The sequence below is a fragment of the Petaurus breviceps genome, unplaced genomic scaffold (genome assembly GCF_028583685.1).
Source record: "Petaurus breviceps papuanus isolate PSGF00001 unplaced genomic scaffold, PetGlider_PUasm1.0 131, whole genome shotgun sequence".
Classification (NCBI taxonomy): Eukaryota; Metazoa; Chordata; class Mammalia; order Diprotodontia; family Petauridae; genus Petaurus; species Petaurus breviceps.
This window is the reverse complement of record NW_027185674.1, coordinates 3,110,175-3,123,605: the sequence shown is the minus strand read 5'-3', so window position 1 is coordinate 3,123,605 and position 13,431 is coordinate 3,110,175. Positions and strand designations below refer to the sequence as shown.

General features: G+C 46.5%; 1 protein-coding gene across 20 annotated transcripts in view; it reads left to right on the top strand.

Moving 5' to 3' along the window:
• Positions 1-12,647, top strand: part of CTIF (cap binding complex dependent translation initiation factor) — a 492,208-nt gene extending 479,561 nt beyond the window's left edge. For 19 of the 20 annotated variants that reach the window (XM_069104528.1, XM_069104515.1, XM_069104564.1 and 16 more), the window contains 2 exons: positions 1,954-2,007; positions 7,001-10,944. In XM_069104528.1, the coding sequence (XP_068960629.1) occupies positions 1,954-2,007; positions 7,001-7,216 (270 nt within the window). In that variant the 3' untranslated portion in view covers positions 7,217-10,944. Of the gene's footprint in view, positions 1-1,953; positions 2,008-7,000; positions 10,945-12,526 lie in introns of those variants that run through there. The other variant, XR_011171664.1, reaches the window with a different exon arrangement.
• The last annotated feature ends 784 nt before the right edge of the window (positions 12,648-13,431 follow it).

The window sequence follows — 13,431 nt, the reverse complement described above, 5'->3', positions numbered from 1 at the left end:
TGGCCTGTTGACCTGTCACTGTTCTCCCAGTTCACCCTCCCACATTCTAACTTCACTTACCTGGGCATGGGCCTAGCTAGCCTCAGATGGTCTGCCACTTTATTTCACCATCTCCTTTTCCTCACCCAAATCCCATCGTTTGATGTGTGAATCCATATCTGCTCTCTGAAGGTGTTCCCACCTCTAGTCTTATCCAACACCAATCCAGGTTCTTATCCTGACCAGGAAGTGACCCCTTATTGTCTACCAAGTAAAGTTCAGTCAGTCAGTCAGTAAACATGTATTAAGCGCTTACTCTTCTAAGCTCTGTTCACGCTTCTTTCATCCATAATCTGGCACCACCTACCTTCCAGTCTTGTCTCATGGAACCTCTTTCCATGCCCTCTACTCCAGCCCAGTTGTACGAGGAGGGTCCCGTGAACACCCACTGTGCTGAGCCACCATACCTTTCTTTGCTCACATAGTCCCCCCTACCTGGAATGGCTTTCCTCTCCACTTTGGTCTGTTGAATTGCTACACTCCCTTGAAATCCAGCTCAGAGACCAAGTCTTCCAGGAAGCTCCCCGATCTTAATTCCAGTGCCTTCCTCCTTTTATCCTGCGTATAGCTTGCTTTACGTGTATTTGTGTGTTGTCTCCCCCTTTAGATTGTAAGCTCCTTGAGGGCAGGGACTGTCTTTTGCCCCTTTTTGTATTCCTGTTGCTTAGCACAGTACCTGGCACATAGTAGGTATTTAATGTTTATAAATTGATTAATTGATCCTGCAGGTGACCCTTCTCCTTGAACTTCCACATAGCACTTGATTTAGTAACTCTCTCATGAACATTTGGGGTGGCTAGATGACTCAGTGCACAGAGCACTGGACCTGGAGTCAGGAAGACCTCAGTTCAAATTGGGCCTTGGACATTTACTAGCTGTGTGACCCTGGGCAAGTCACTTAACCCTGTTTGCCTCAGTTTTCTCATCTGTAAAATGAGCTGGAGAGGGACATGGCAAACTACTCCAGTATCTTTGCCAACAAAACCCCAAATGAGGTCATGAAAAGTAAGACATGAGTGAAACGACTAAACAACAAAACAAGAATGTTTAGTATGATACTGTCTGTGTGTTATTCTCCTGCTAGATTGTAAACTCCATCAGGGTGGTTACTACACCTCATCTAAATTTTGTATCTTCCCAGGGAGCGTCCTTAATAAATGTCTGATGAATGAATGATGCATGAATATGAATGAATGGAAAAAACTCTAAGTTCTCTTTTCCTTTGTAAATTGTTTTTCTGGTGATGGAGGCTCTGGGTTTATGATTGTGTTAGTGTAGAGTGCCCCTTCTTCCAGAGTCAGCCTAGAGTCTTACCTGGAGTTACCCGGAAGTGATTTGCCAAGGGCCATACACCAGTGGGCAAACATTAGCCCAAGGCTTGCAGACTCCAAGGCGAGGCTGACCATCATTCAGCCCCTTCCCTCTGTAAATAAAGCCAAGGAAGTGTGCTGTTGTGTCTGAGGTAGAGGATGTGCACACATAAAAAGAGTTTGGAGCCGTTCTGTTCCTAAAACTTCCATCAGCGTCCTTCTGTCAAGTGCTGGGACTTAGTGCCAGGCTAAGTCATCCGGCTATGGCAACAACAGCAGGAGATGATAAAAATAAAATCAAATTCGGGCATGACCTATGTCTGACCCCAGTGAGCCAAGGAAACTCAGGGGCGAGGGAGAGCAAGAGGTTTGGTACCCAAATTATGTTTCTGTGATCAGAGGTAATTAGAAATTAGAGAAAGATGAAAGCTCCCCAGAAAGCTGACCAAGGTCGTTGATTCTTGGGGCTTGGTACTGGATGCTTACCATTAGCCAGCTGGAGTGTCCAGGAGGGAGCCAGGATTGTGTCTGAATACTGTCTTACAAATGGGGGATGTGACCGTGACTTTCCTGACTGGTACCTTCTGTTCCATTTCCTCTGCAGTTGTTGCAATCTCAGGATGTGAAGGAAGATGCAGTCCTTTGCTGTTCCATGGAGGTAGGTGCATATTGATCCATCAAAAAGTATTTTACAAAGTGCCGTCTAGGGGGATCTCAGAGAAATCTGGGAAGTCTTGTATGAGCTGATAGAGAATGAAATGAGCAGAACCAGGGAGAACAGTGTATACACTCACAGCAATATTGTAAAGATGATCAGCTTTGAAAGACTTAGGAACTCTCTTCAATACAATGACCAACCACAAATCCAGAGGACTTCTAATGAAACTCTTCCCCTCCAGATAGAGAGGAATGGACTCAGTGCATATTGAAGCCTATTTTCTTTTCTTTTTTTGGACATGGTCAATGCAACAGTTTGTTTTGCATGACTTATGATGGGCTTCATTTCTCTTGCCTTTTCAATGGATGGGGGAGGAGGGAGAGAGAGAATTTAGAACTGAAAATAAAATTGAATTAAAAAAAAAAATTAATGCCTTCTAGGTGCCAGGCACATTGCAAGGCACTGGGACTCATAGTATCCCAGATTCACAGCTTTAGAAGCCATTTAATCCATTCCCTTATTTGTACAGATGAGGAAATGCGAAAGTAAGATAGTGGCTATCCTCAGAGGGCTTACATTCCGCTGGAGGGCTACAGTGTATTCATGGATAAGTGAATATAGGACACTTACAATATAAATACTCTTGGGGGAGGGAGAACTAAGCACTGGGAGCTATCATTTGAAAAGGTTTCTTGAGAGAGCTAAGACTTGAAGGAAGCCTCTAGGGATCCAAGAATCACAAAAGTCAGAGGTGAGGGAGGATAGCTTTCCTCCCAGAGAAAAGCTGTGCAAAGGCAGAAAGCAGAAGACAGACTATCTTGACATTTTGCTTCTCTGAGCCCTTAAAGGAATGAAAGGAGCCTCCAGCACCGTGAAGACTTGCACAGATTCATAGATAGAGAGTTGGAGAGGCCCTTAGAGGTCATCTAATCCAATGTCCTCATGTGAGAGATGAGTTCAGAGTTGAGTTAAGTTGGTTAAGACTTTCCCATAGGCAAACAACTATTCTAATGACGGGATTGAGACTGGAACCCAGATCACAAATATAAGGATGGGGAGCCTTAGCAGCTCCTAGTCCAATCCATAGCCAAAAGGAATCCCGATTCCTATATGTCCAACAAGCAGACAGGTCTTCTGATGATAAGGCCTGTTCTTTCTGCACCATCACTCTTCATACCATCTGAGAAGAACAGATTCAGGAATGCGGTATCTCCATAGACAGGACTGATAGCTCTTTAACTCTTTCTGTCCCAGGTTGGGGCAGACCTGTAGTAATATCTGATTTGCTTCTCACCCCTTTCTAGCAGCTCGCCTTCTACTTAGGACAGAGTTCTTCACTCTAATTCATTTGGAGCATTTATTAGCACCCACTATGTGCCATGCACTATGACAGGCACTGGGAATACAGAGACAAAGAAACCTCTGCAGACAAGCAGGTATCAACCATGGCACCATTGGAAGGATACCAAAATGACCCCTTCTGTGTCAGATGATCTCCCCTATCATCAGCCTGCCATGGTGCCAGCTACATCCTCCTTTAGAGTCACTCCCAAAGGCTTCTGTTGCCTGGTTTCCCATATGCCCAGTTTCCTTTTGCTGGGCTTCCCCACTTTCACTTTCCCAGCTCAATAGTGTTAATACAGAAGGACCCTCTTGTCAAATGTTCCCTGATTCCCCCCTGCTACAAAATTCTGTGGGATAATATTTCCAAAGCACTTAACATAGTAGGTACTATGTTAATAAATGCTTATTCCTTTCCCCACTTCCCCAGCCCAGTTCTTGTTCCAGGGATTTACATGCTCACTATTCCCTCCCCCCTCCAAATGTGTCACACACACACACACACGCACACATGCCAAATAAACTTCAATAGCACAGGCTTACGTGAAGATGTTTTGTGCACAAGACCCACTGCAGTCACAGGGGGTGGGTCCTGGAAACCCTCAGGAATAGAGAGTTCCTAGAACTTTTGTTCCTAACCTGATGCCTTTGACAATGTCCTATGTTCTTCTGAAGCTTTCTGTTTTTCAGTTCTGAAAGAAGTAAATCCCTCCATTGTAGGGAGGTGGGTATGCCTTTAACCACCACTAAAATCCCCTGCCATAGGAAGTGAGCCTGAGTTCTGAAGACCATGCTAGGCCTGCAAAGCTGAAAAGGCTACAAGAATGAACCTGGTGCCAGTAGCAGGCCTCTCATCTGAGGGCAGAGAAGGTTAACACCAGAAGATTGGCCATCAGGGGATGAATTTTTTTGCATCTGTAGCTACAAGGCATACAAAGGCAAAGAGAAGTTGTCATCTGCACAGATGGATGTGCCCCAGCTGTTGACAATGGAATCTGTAGAATCCAGTTTTTAACATGTTCTGATCTCCTTTTTGAGAGGCTATATAGTATACTGGATGGAAAATTGGCTTCAGAATAAGGAAGACCTGAGTTCAAATCCCACAGCTGGCTAACACATACTGTCTGTGACCCTGGGCAAGTCTTTTAACCACTTCTCAGACTCTGAATTGAAGGTCAGGTTATCAGTCAGCATTGGTGGAGAGTTTCTTCCATAGGGTATTCTCCAAGCTATACCAAAAAAATCATGTCTGGTTAAAAAAAGAAAACAAAGAGGATGTGCCATGGGCTGGGGCAGGGGCAGATAAATGGGCTTGGTGGGGAAGAGGCAACAACAGGAAGTAAGAGAATGAATATTTGGAACTAAAACCCTGAAGTCAAAGTGATAAGAAGACTGGACAGAAGGCTGGCACCAGGAACTAAGAAATCCCTCAAGTTCTGAGAGTGTCTGGAGTTTGGCTACATTCTAGCATTTCCTCCAGCAATACATATGAGCACCTTCTCTGTCTTACAAAGTCTCCTTAATCATGGAGAGGCTGTGTGACTTGCCAGGGCCCTGTGCCCAGAAAGCATCTTGGATAGAGTGTCGACTTGGACATCAGGAAGACCTGAGTTTGAATCCTGCCTCAAACTTCCTAGCTGTGTCACCCTGGGCAAGTCACTTAACCACTTTTCTGCCTCAGTTTCCTTATCTGTAAAAATAGGGATAATAACAGCACTTACCTCCTAGAGTTATTGTGAGTGTCAAATGAGATATCTATTAATAAGTGCTTTGTAATTCTTCAAGTACTATATAAAAATTCTTTGGGGGGGGAAGTGACTTGCCCAAGGTCACACAGCTAGTTAAGTGTCAAGTATATGATGCTGGATTTGAACTCAAGTTCAACAGGTAGCCATATAGCTGCCCCTCAAGTACTATATAAATGCTAGCTATAGTGATGAGGAAGAGGGGGAGGATGTCAAAGGAAAGACAAACTCCAGTACAGGTCGGAGCACTCCATACTCCCATGGAAGTGAGGTGGTTCAGTGGATAGGGCACTGGGCCTGGAGTCAGGAAGAACTGAGTTCAAATCCAGCTCCAGACACAGGTGGTGCTGTGTGACCCTGGGCAAGTCACGTAGCCTCTGTTTGCCTCATTTTCTGCAACTGTAAAATGAGCAGCACCTACCTTACAGGGTGGTTGTGAGAATCAGATGAGACGAATATCTGTAAAATGCTCAGCACAGTGCCTGGCATATAGTGAGAGCTTATATAAGCACTGTTAGTTTATCTACATACACAGACATGTGTGTATACATACACATACACACGCATTATGGATGTATACATGTGTGTGTGTGGTGTGTGTATAAGAAAGTTCCCTTCTCTCCTCCCCCCACCATACTCTAGGTTTTCCGGCTGCCTCATCTTTCTGGACCCGAGGCCAGTTCTCCCTTGCCAGGACAGCAGTCCACAGCCCCATGCCAGGGCTTTCACACTGGTATTCCTGTCCTCATCCTGTCTCTGTACCCACGCAGGTACACATGCCCACATGTCCCACTCCTTGTTCTTCCACCTTCCACAGAAGGAATCACTGATATCTCTGGAGAGGCCCTTTCTAAACATACTGCCCAGCTTGACTCAGTGAATAGGAGCGTCACTTTTGGAGAGGACAGCTTTGGGGTTCTTTACATCTCAGCTAACAGCCTTCCTGCCAGCTACTTTCTGCTCCTTCTAAGGGTTTCCCTGACCCAGGGAGGAATCCCCTTCCCCAAGCAGTGACCTGTCTTCTTGTGTCCCTCTGACAGGGGCCTGGCACCATGGAGAGCACCTGGGCCATGCTAGTTAGCACTTACAATCCTATTTTAAGGTTTACAGCACTGTTTACAAATATTATCTCATTTGATCCTCACAATAGCCCTGGGAGGCAGGTGCTATTATTATCCAGGCCTCAGTTTCCTCATTTATAAAGTGAGGAGATTGGAGCTTATGGCCTCTGAGGTCCTTTAACATGTCATTACTTGGGGTGGCTAGGTGGCACAGTGAATAGAGCACCGGCCCTGGAGTCAGGAAGACCTGGGTTCAAATCGGCCCTCAGACACTTAACACAGAACTAGCCGTGTGACCTTGGACTTAACCCCAATTGTCCTGCTTTCCTCCCTTCAAAAAGCCACAAAAAAAGACTATGCCATTACTGCTCAGATTCCCTGGGACGCCACTTTGGAGATGGAGAGCCTTCAGAAGCTGGGGCACATTTTCTTGAACATTCTCAGTGAAGGCAGATCTTTGCCCTGTAGAGGGTAGATTTGATTTCTTTTCTTTTCTAATTCTGAAAACACATAAGTCACAGGAAGTAATTCTAACCTATATAATGACTGATGCTGTTTAGGAACTCCCATGTGAAGGATCCATCTTTTCCCACTGGATGGCATGAGAGCAGAGCTCCTTTCCTCAGGTTGGGATGTTTGGTTTAAAAACTACAGAAGGCAGTTATTCCCAGCCCAGACTCTTCTAGTTGTACTTCTTCCTTGGAGGGCAGAGGCCCTCACTTGCCATCCTCCTTAACATCCATTTACTTCCTGTCCCCCAGTGAGAAGGGGGCAGAGGAGCAGATTATTGCATTGGCCCACTCGGTCTTTTCTTCTAAGCTTTTACTCCTGCCCTTCTGTTGACAGCTGCAGAGCACCGGTCGACTGCTGGAAGAACAGCTGCCCGAAATGATGACAGAGCTCTTGGCCAGCGCCCGGGACAAGATGCTGTGCCCTTCGGAGTCGATGCTGACACGGTCGCTGCTTCTCGAGGTCATCGAGCTGCATGCCAACAACTGGAACCCCCTGACGCCAACCATCACCCAGTACTACAACAAAACCATCCAGAAACTGACAGCCTGAGGAGGCAGGGTGGGGTGGGCCGGGAGGGCGGGCAGGCCAGCCGGGGGGGCCCCCAAGGAGGGCGGGACAGGATGGGACAGGACAGGACCAAGAGGAAAAGGGATGGCCAGAGTAGGAGAAAGACCATGCACCTTAAATGAAAGCAGAAAAGCCGGGCAGAAAGGCCCAATGGCAGATCCAGAGAGGGAAAGGAGCAAAACCCTCAGGACCCAAAACCTAGGAGGAGCCACCACCCCCTGCTCCATGCATGCGGCAATACACATCCACAAAGGATGCATGTCTCTTTTTAGCAGGGGGCCCCCTGCCATCTCCCTACCTATTTTCTTAATTCCTTATCCCCACTGCTTCCCTTCTCCTTCCCACTCCATACCCTGCAGGGTTTCTGATGGAGGGGGTTCATTCTTGTGACTCCATTACAGCCGTGACAGACGCTCACTCACCCTGGGACACCATTTGGGTCAGAATAGACCACAGAGGGTTGAAAACAGGCGTCCAAGTCTGGCCTGGTATTGTTTCCCACCCCACCCCACCCCACTCCCTTTATGTCAGTTTGCAATAGCCAACTGGCGAAGGCGACGCATGGCAGATGTCTTGGGAGGACAAAAGAACACAAGGTCCACACCAGACGCTTGTGATTGACGACTCTTGTCCAGCAGGGCTTAGTTTGGGGAGGGCTTGGGGATGCCCCCCAGCCCCTCACCCTCCACTGGACTGACTTCAGTTGTCTTCCCTTTAATTCCTGAAACACAGGAGGAAGAGGGATGTTTGAGGTTCTGTTTGCACTCTTGGGAGGCTGTTTTTACAAAAAGACGGTGACTTTGAAGTCTCTTTTCTCTGTGAGGAGAACCCCCAGTGTACATTCTGTGAGCACCCCCTGAGTGGCAGGGGAGGGCAGATCTGGGGAGAGGGGAGGTGGCACAGTCCAGGCCTCATAGCTATAGTAGCCATTTAAGATAATCAAATACTTCTGCTCCAGCAGGGGCTTCCCCTAAGAAACCTGTGCTACGTCATGTCCTTTGGGCACTGACCCATGATTATTCCTTCTCCCTAAGTTCTGTACTGGGGTCCTTAGCACTATAATCATAGGACTACTCAGTTAACTTGACCCTAGCCCCAGAGGACCTTGGGAAATACAAGGAATAGAGACTGGTAATCAGGGCAGGGGCAGGAGAGAAGCCTCATCGTGTTTGCAGACTCGAAGTATTTCCACTGATGTACACTGTAGTCTGTTCTCAGGGCCTCAGGCTCCAAGATGAATGATATTGCCCAGGGTGCTGATCTGAGTAGCCTTTGTCTTCACTGATTGGGCCTACGGCATGGTACCCCATTCCCCTTCCATGGGAGGAAGTCCCCTTCCAAGATCAAAAGCTAGTCCAGAAATGTGTCTGTGGCCCAGAGAGGGAGGGTAGAAGCCAAGCAAGCGCCCATGGAAGCATAATGTTATTAGGGAGAGTATGAAAGTGGATACTTCAGGATGGAGATATTCCAGAGCCAGTGTTGCAACCACTGTTAGTGAGTGAGATGGCTTTCTAATTTCTGAGGCTCAGCTGGGATTACCTGTATTAACAGCCTGGTTTTTGTTTTGTTTTCTTCCACAAAACCCTGTCCAACTCCCATACCTCTACCTGGCTGCTTCACGTTCAATACAGCTTGTACTGTTTTGAGTAATAGTAACATGGAACAGATACAGAAATCTCATAGATGGACTTGGGCCTGTAGAAATTCTTGGAAGCCAGGAAGGTTGTCTAGGACAACTCTAGTTAAACATTTTCAATGGGCTCTTGAGCGACTCACTTTCTGGGGACAAGAGACCTGAACAGGGACCAGGAAATTATGTCAGATTTCAGCAGCTTCCTTATTTGCTCCTTTATTAAGGCTTGCTACTCACTAAATCATTTCTCTGGCTGCTCAGGCCCAAAGCCTGGTAGACTTGAGGAATTAGGTTTTCCTCATTTTTTGTTCAGCATTAATGAGAGTCAGAGGAAAGGGAAGATGGTCCAAAACCTCAAAATAAACCAAACCTCAGACTTGCTTTCCCAGGCCAGAGAATTACCACCCACCTGAGTCCGGTGGGTCCCTGACATTCACCAGGTCCACTCCCTGGCATGCCCATTCGCTGAAAACAAGCCTAGCCACCCATATGAGCATACAGAAGGGTAGAAGTCTTCCCTACCCCTCTACGACAGGAGCTAATGAGGCAAGTGTCCTCCTTCCTTCATACACATCCATTTCTTTTTTCTCCCTCAGTCCCCTTTTTCTCTTATTTCTCATCCACCTCCCATTCTTTTTTTCTTTTCTCATGCCCTCTCTCTCCTATTCCCTGACTCCTTAAGTTTGCCACTGCTCCCCAGGGACTTGCTCAGCCTTAATGGGGCCCTATGGTATAAAAAGATTACCAGTTGGTCTGAATTGTTCAGTGATGGTGAGAACAGTTACAGGAAGTCAGAAGAAAGACAGTGTCCTAATAATTAGGACTCAGCCAGTCCTAGTCAGAAGAGAACAGTAAAGGGCAGAAATTACTGACCCGTCCAATAGGAGTAATCAGAAGAGACCTTCTCAAGCTACAGATACGTGTGGAGTGGATCTGGTCCCAAAGCTCTGCTGAAATCAGGGGGAATAACTAGATGGGACCCACCTACTAGCCATAGGGTCAGAGAGGAAGAATGGGGAGTCAAGGAACTGAGCCAAGAAGGGGATGGTCAAAAGACCTTTTCATGGACAAGGTCCCTTGTAGGAACTGTGGAGGCATGTCCCCAGGGGCAAGGCAGTGAGGCTCATTGAAGGGTCCCCAGTAGGACCATGAGGCATACTTCCTTCATTTCTCCCATGCTAACCCTGTGAGTCAAGCTCCTTAACTCTTATGGCGATAGTGTGGAAAAAGTAAAACAGTATACATATATATATATATATATATACACACATATAAATATATTTTTAATTCTACATTGTGTCATGGTGGCTTCCGGCATACGTACCGTTTACACAAGTCAATCTGTTGCTTTAAAGCGCTTCCTGGCCAATTCAAATAACCATTTAAGCTGTTTTCTATATCTAGTTGCTGCTACTTTTACAGACTTGTGAAAAGTGCTTCAGATTTAAAATAATAATAAGCCTAAACTCTGGGGAGCCATCATCTGATGAGAACATGGGCAGGTCTAAGCAATACTGCCCAGCCTCAGAGAGCCCTGATCCCCCAGCCCCTGGCCTGGGGCCATTTCTGGCCTTCACCTGGTAAACTGTGGTAGGCCCAGTTTGACCTCTGAATGTAGTCAAGGGAAACCCGAAACAGAGGGAAAACTGGATCTTTTGTTTTTAAGGTTTCAAATTCCTACCCAATAGACCACAACTTTCTGAGAACATTTAAGAAGCCAAGCCACAACAGCCAGCAGTCATTCTTATTAAAGCACTTTCTCCAGTGGGCCAGCCAACCCAAGGGTCAGCTTTTATCACAGTTTTCCTTCAAAAGAGATGAGATTGCCTTCTAGCTGTAGTCTTGGGCATCAGGCTGAATAGTTTCAGTCCATTTCTTTGTACTACAGCCCTTATTGACTCCTAACTTTGCTAGACATGACCAGAGAACCCAAGACACTGGAAATCCACCTTCCTCTGGAATTACCCTCCAGCTAATCCAGTCTGCCTACGTTTGCCTTGTTGTCAGCCGCTTTGTAAACTGAAAAGTTTTGGGATTGTCCTGTCTATTCACGTAAATGTAATTGTTGGCCGAAGTCGTATTTATTTCTTATTTTATTTTATTTTTCTAAGGGATGGAAGGAGCTTGAAATATGTCACTAACTGATCATGCTTTGGAAAATCTGCAGGAGGCAGAACCCCAGATACCAAGGCCATCAGCCAGGGCCTGGATCATGACATAGGGAGGGGGAAGTACCCCCAAGCCTGTGGTCAGAAGCTGTTATCTGGCAGCAGGAACTAGTTAGCTCTTCTCTTATGAACTGTGTCCACTGGGAGCCAGATGGGGAGGCAGGAAGGGGTTGACAGTGAGAAGTGAGAATCCTCTACCTGACCGAAGATCCCTGTGTGGGGAAAACTGAGAATGGAAGTGCACAGAGGACAAAAGATAAGCAAATTCCCTTTGCTTTAAGCATTTACACAGGTAGTCCTGAGGTCCCATACTTCCCAGAAGTATGTTCATGATCCCATAAGGACCTGTTTCTGGGGGTTCAAAGGATCCCCCTGAAAACTTCTGTGTGAATTTCAGACATAATGGATAACCTCTTCCTTGATGTGTACTACTTTTCAACTGGACCCCAAATACCAGTGGGTTTGATTAATAACAAATCAAAATCCCACAAAACCCTTACCCTTAGCATGTGTGTGCATGTGCACCAAAGGAGGGACCTCTTGCCCAAAATCAAACACATCTAGTGGCATTGGTGGGCACCTCAGGGGAAATGCTGTTGAAGACTCAGGGGCTGGTTCAGAGATTTATAGTAGCTGGTTTCAGTGTAGGTTGGGGGGGCAGGATGTGCTGGGTGGACCAGAGACAGAGGTTGAATGCCAAGGTGATGGGCAGAGGATAGGGCACAGGGGAGGAAGAGAATAACCGAGCCAGAGACTTGGGCTGCAGAGCGACAAGCTGTCAGCAGAAAATCTACCCAGAACAGAATTAGATTGGTTCAGTTAATGGGGAAGGGTTTCTAGACAGAAGGTTTGTGTTTCCTCACAGTCACTTGGCTTGTGTTTTTCCCCAGAGCAATGTTCCCAGGCAGGCAAGTAGAAGAAACTCATTTGAGGAAGGTTGAGATTCAAAGGGAAGGGGATGAACTGAATTAAAGTGTTTGGGAGGGCAAGTGATTGGTTCTCCAGCTCCAAGCAGATAAATCTGCAAAGACTGCTCATCCCCAAAGGGCCTGGCCATTTATTTTCTTATGATGACATATACTTTATTTTTGCAGCAACCCTCACACAGCAGGGCTCTGGAGAAACCTTTCTCCCCCTCTAGGCTTACGCTCAGTTTGGGACTTAACTGCTTGCCCCATAATTTCACAGGTCTGGTCACAGGAGTGTCCCCAGCCCCACTCCTCTCCAAAGATACCCCTGGGGAAAGGAGACAAGGACATTGCAATGGGGGTGGGGGGAGTGAGGAGAGAGGAGAGGACCCAACTTCCTCTAACTCAACCATAACATGCACATAAGAGAAGCTAGGGAAGGATATAATATCTATATATTTATTGTGTTGGAGAAGATAACATTTTAATTTAATCATTGATCATATTTGTTAAACTAAAAAAATTTTTTTTTTAAAGAAAATGCAAGGGTGGGGTGGGGAGGAGGGGGGGGCAGTTATACAAGGGCCTGGGAAAGGGCAAGTCTTACTGAGGACTGCTGATACTGAGAGCCGAGACAGTTCTGAAACGCTGTATGCTATGAAATACATTGTCTGAGTAATAAATGTTTCAACCCTGACATTTCATCATCCCTGTTGAAATGTGCTTTACTTCTGCTCGGAAGGGAAAGGGGTTGGAAGGGCCTTGTTGAGGGAGGAGATGGCTGCTGAGCAGTGTTGAGCAGTGGTTACCACAAGCAGCCTCAAGGACAATGTGCAGGGGGACAATGTGGCCACAGACCTGCTGCAGTGGAGTTCTGACTGCCGATTCCATCAGAGTGACCTTGGACAAGTCAGTCTCCCTCTTTGGGCTTCCTTCTTTCATCTGGGAGATGAGAGGGCTGAACTAGATCATTCCTAAAATCTTTGGCTCTGACATCCTATGATTTTGATGTGTTTCTGGGTTGTAGGGGGAGACCCCTTCCTAGGATTTCTCTTTGGTGACCCCAAATTTGTTTCTACCTGGAAGGAAAGGAAATGTGAACCAAACAAATCAATCAAGTCTTTATTGAACCCTGCAGATGGGCTAGCTAGCCCAAGTGGACCAATGGCATTTGATAGCAAAGAGCTAACATTGTGACTGTGCTGCCCTCCCCATGGGGATGGGGAAGGAAAGCCTGGAGAAAAGTTCACACACACACAATTGTTTAAATGGGCTGTTTTTCATCTTCCTATCCCCAGCTCCCAGCACAGAGCCTTATAAATGGTGGGGGCTTAATAAATGTTTGGCGAATTTCAGGGAATTGAAATTAAATGTAAGTCAGTCTTCTCCATTGAGTGATGTGCAGAGCTGGATCATTCAAACTTCCCACAGCTGGAAGCCACTCTCAAGCGATCAGACCTGCTCCCCAACAGACCAGCTCCTGTTCTG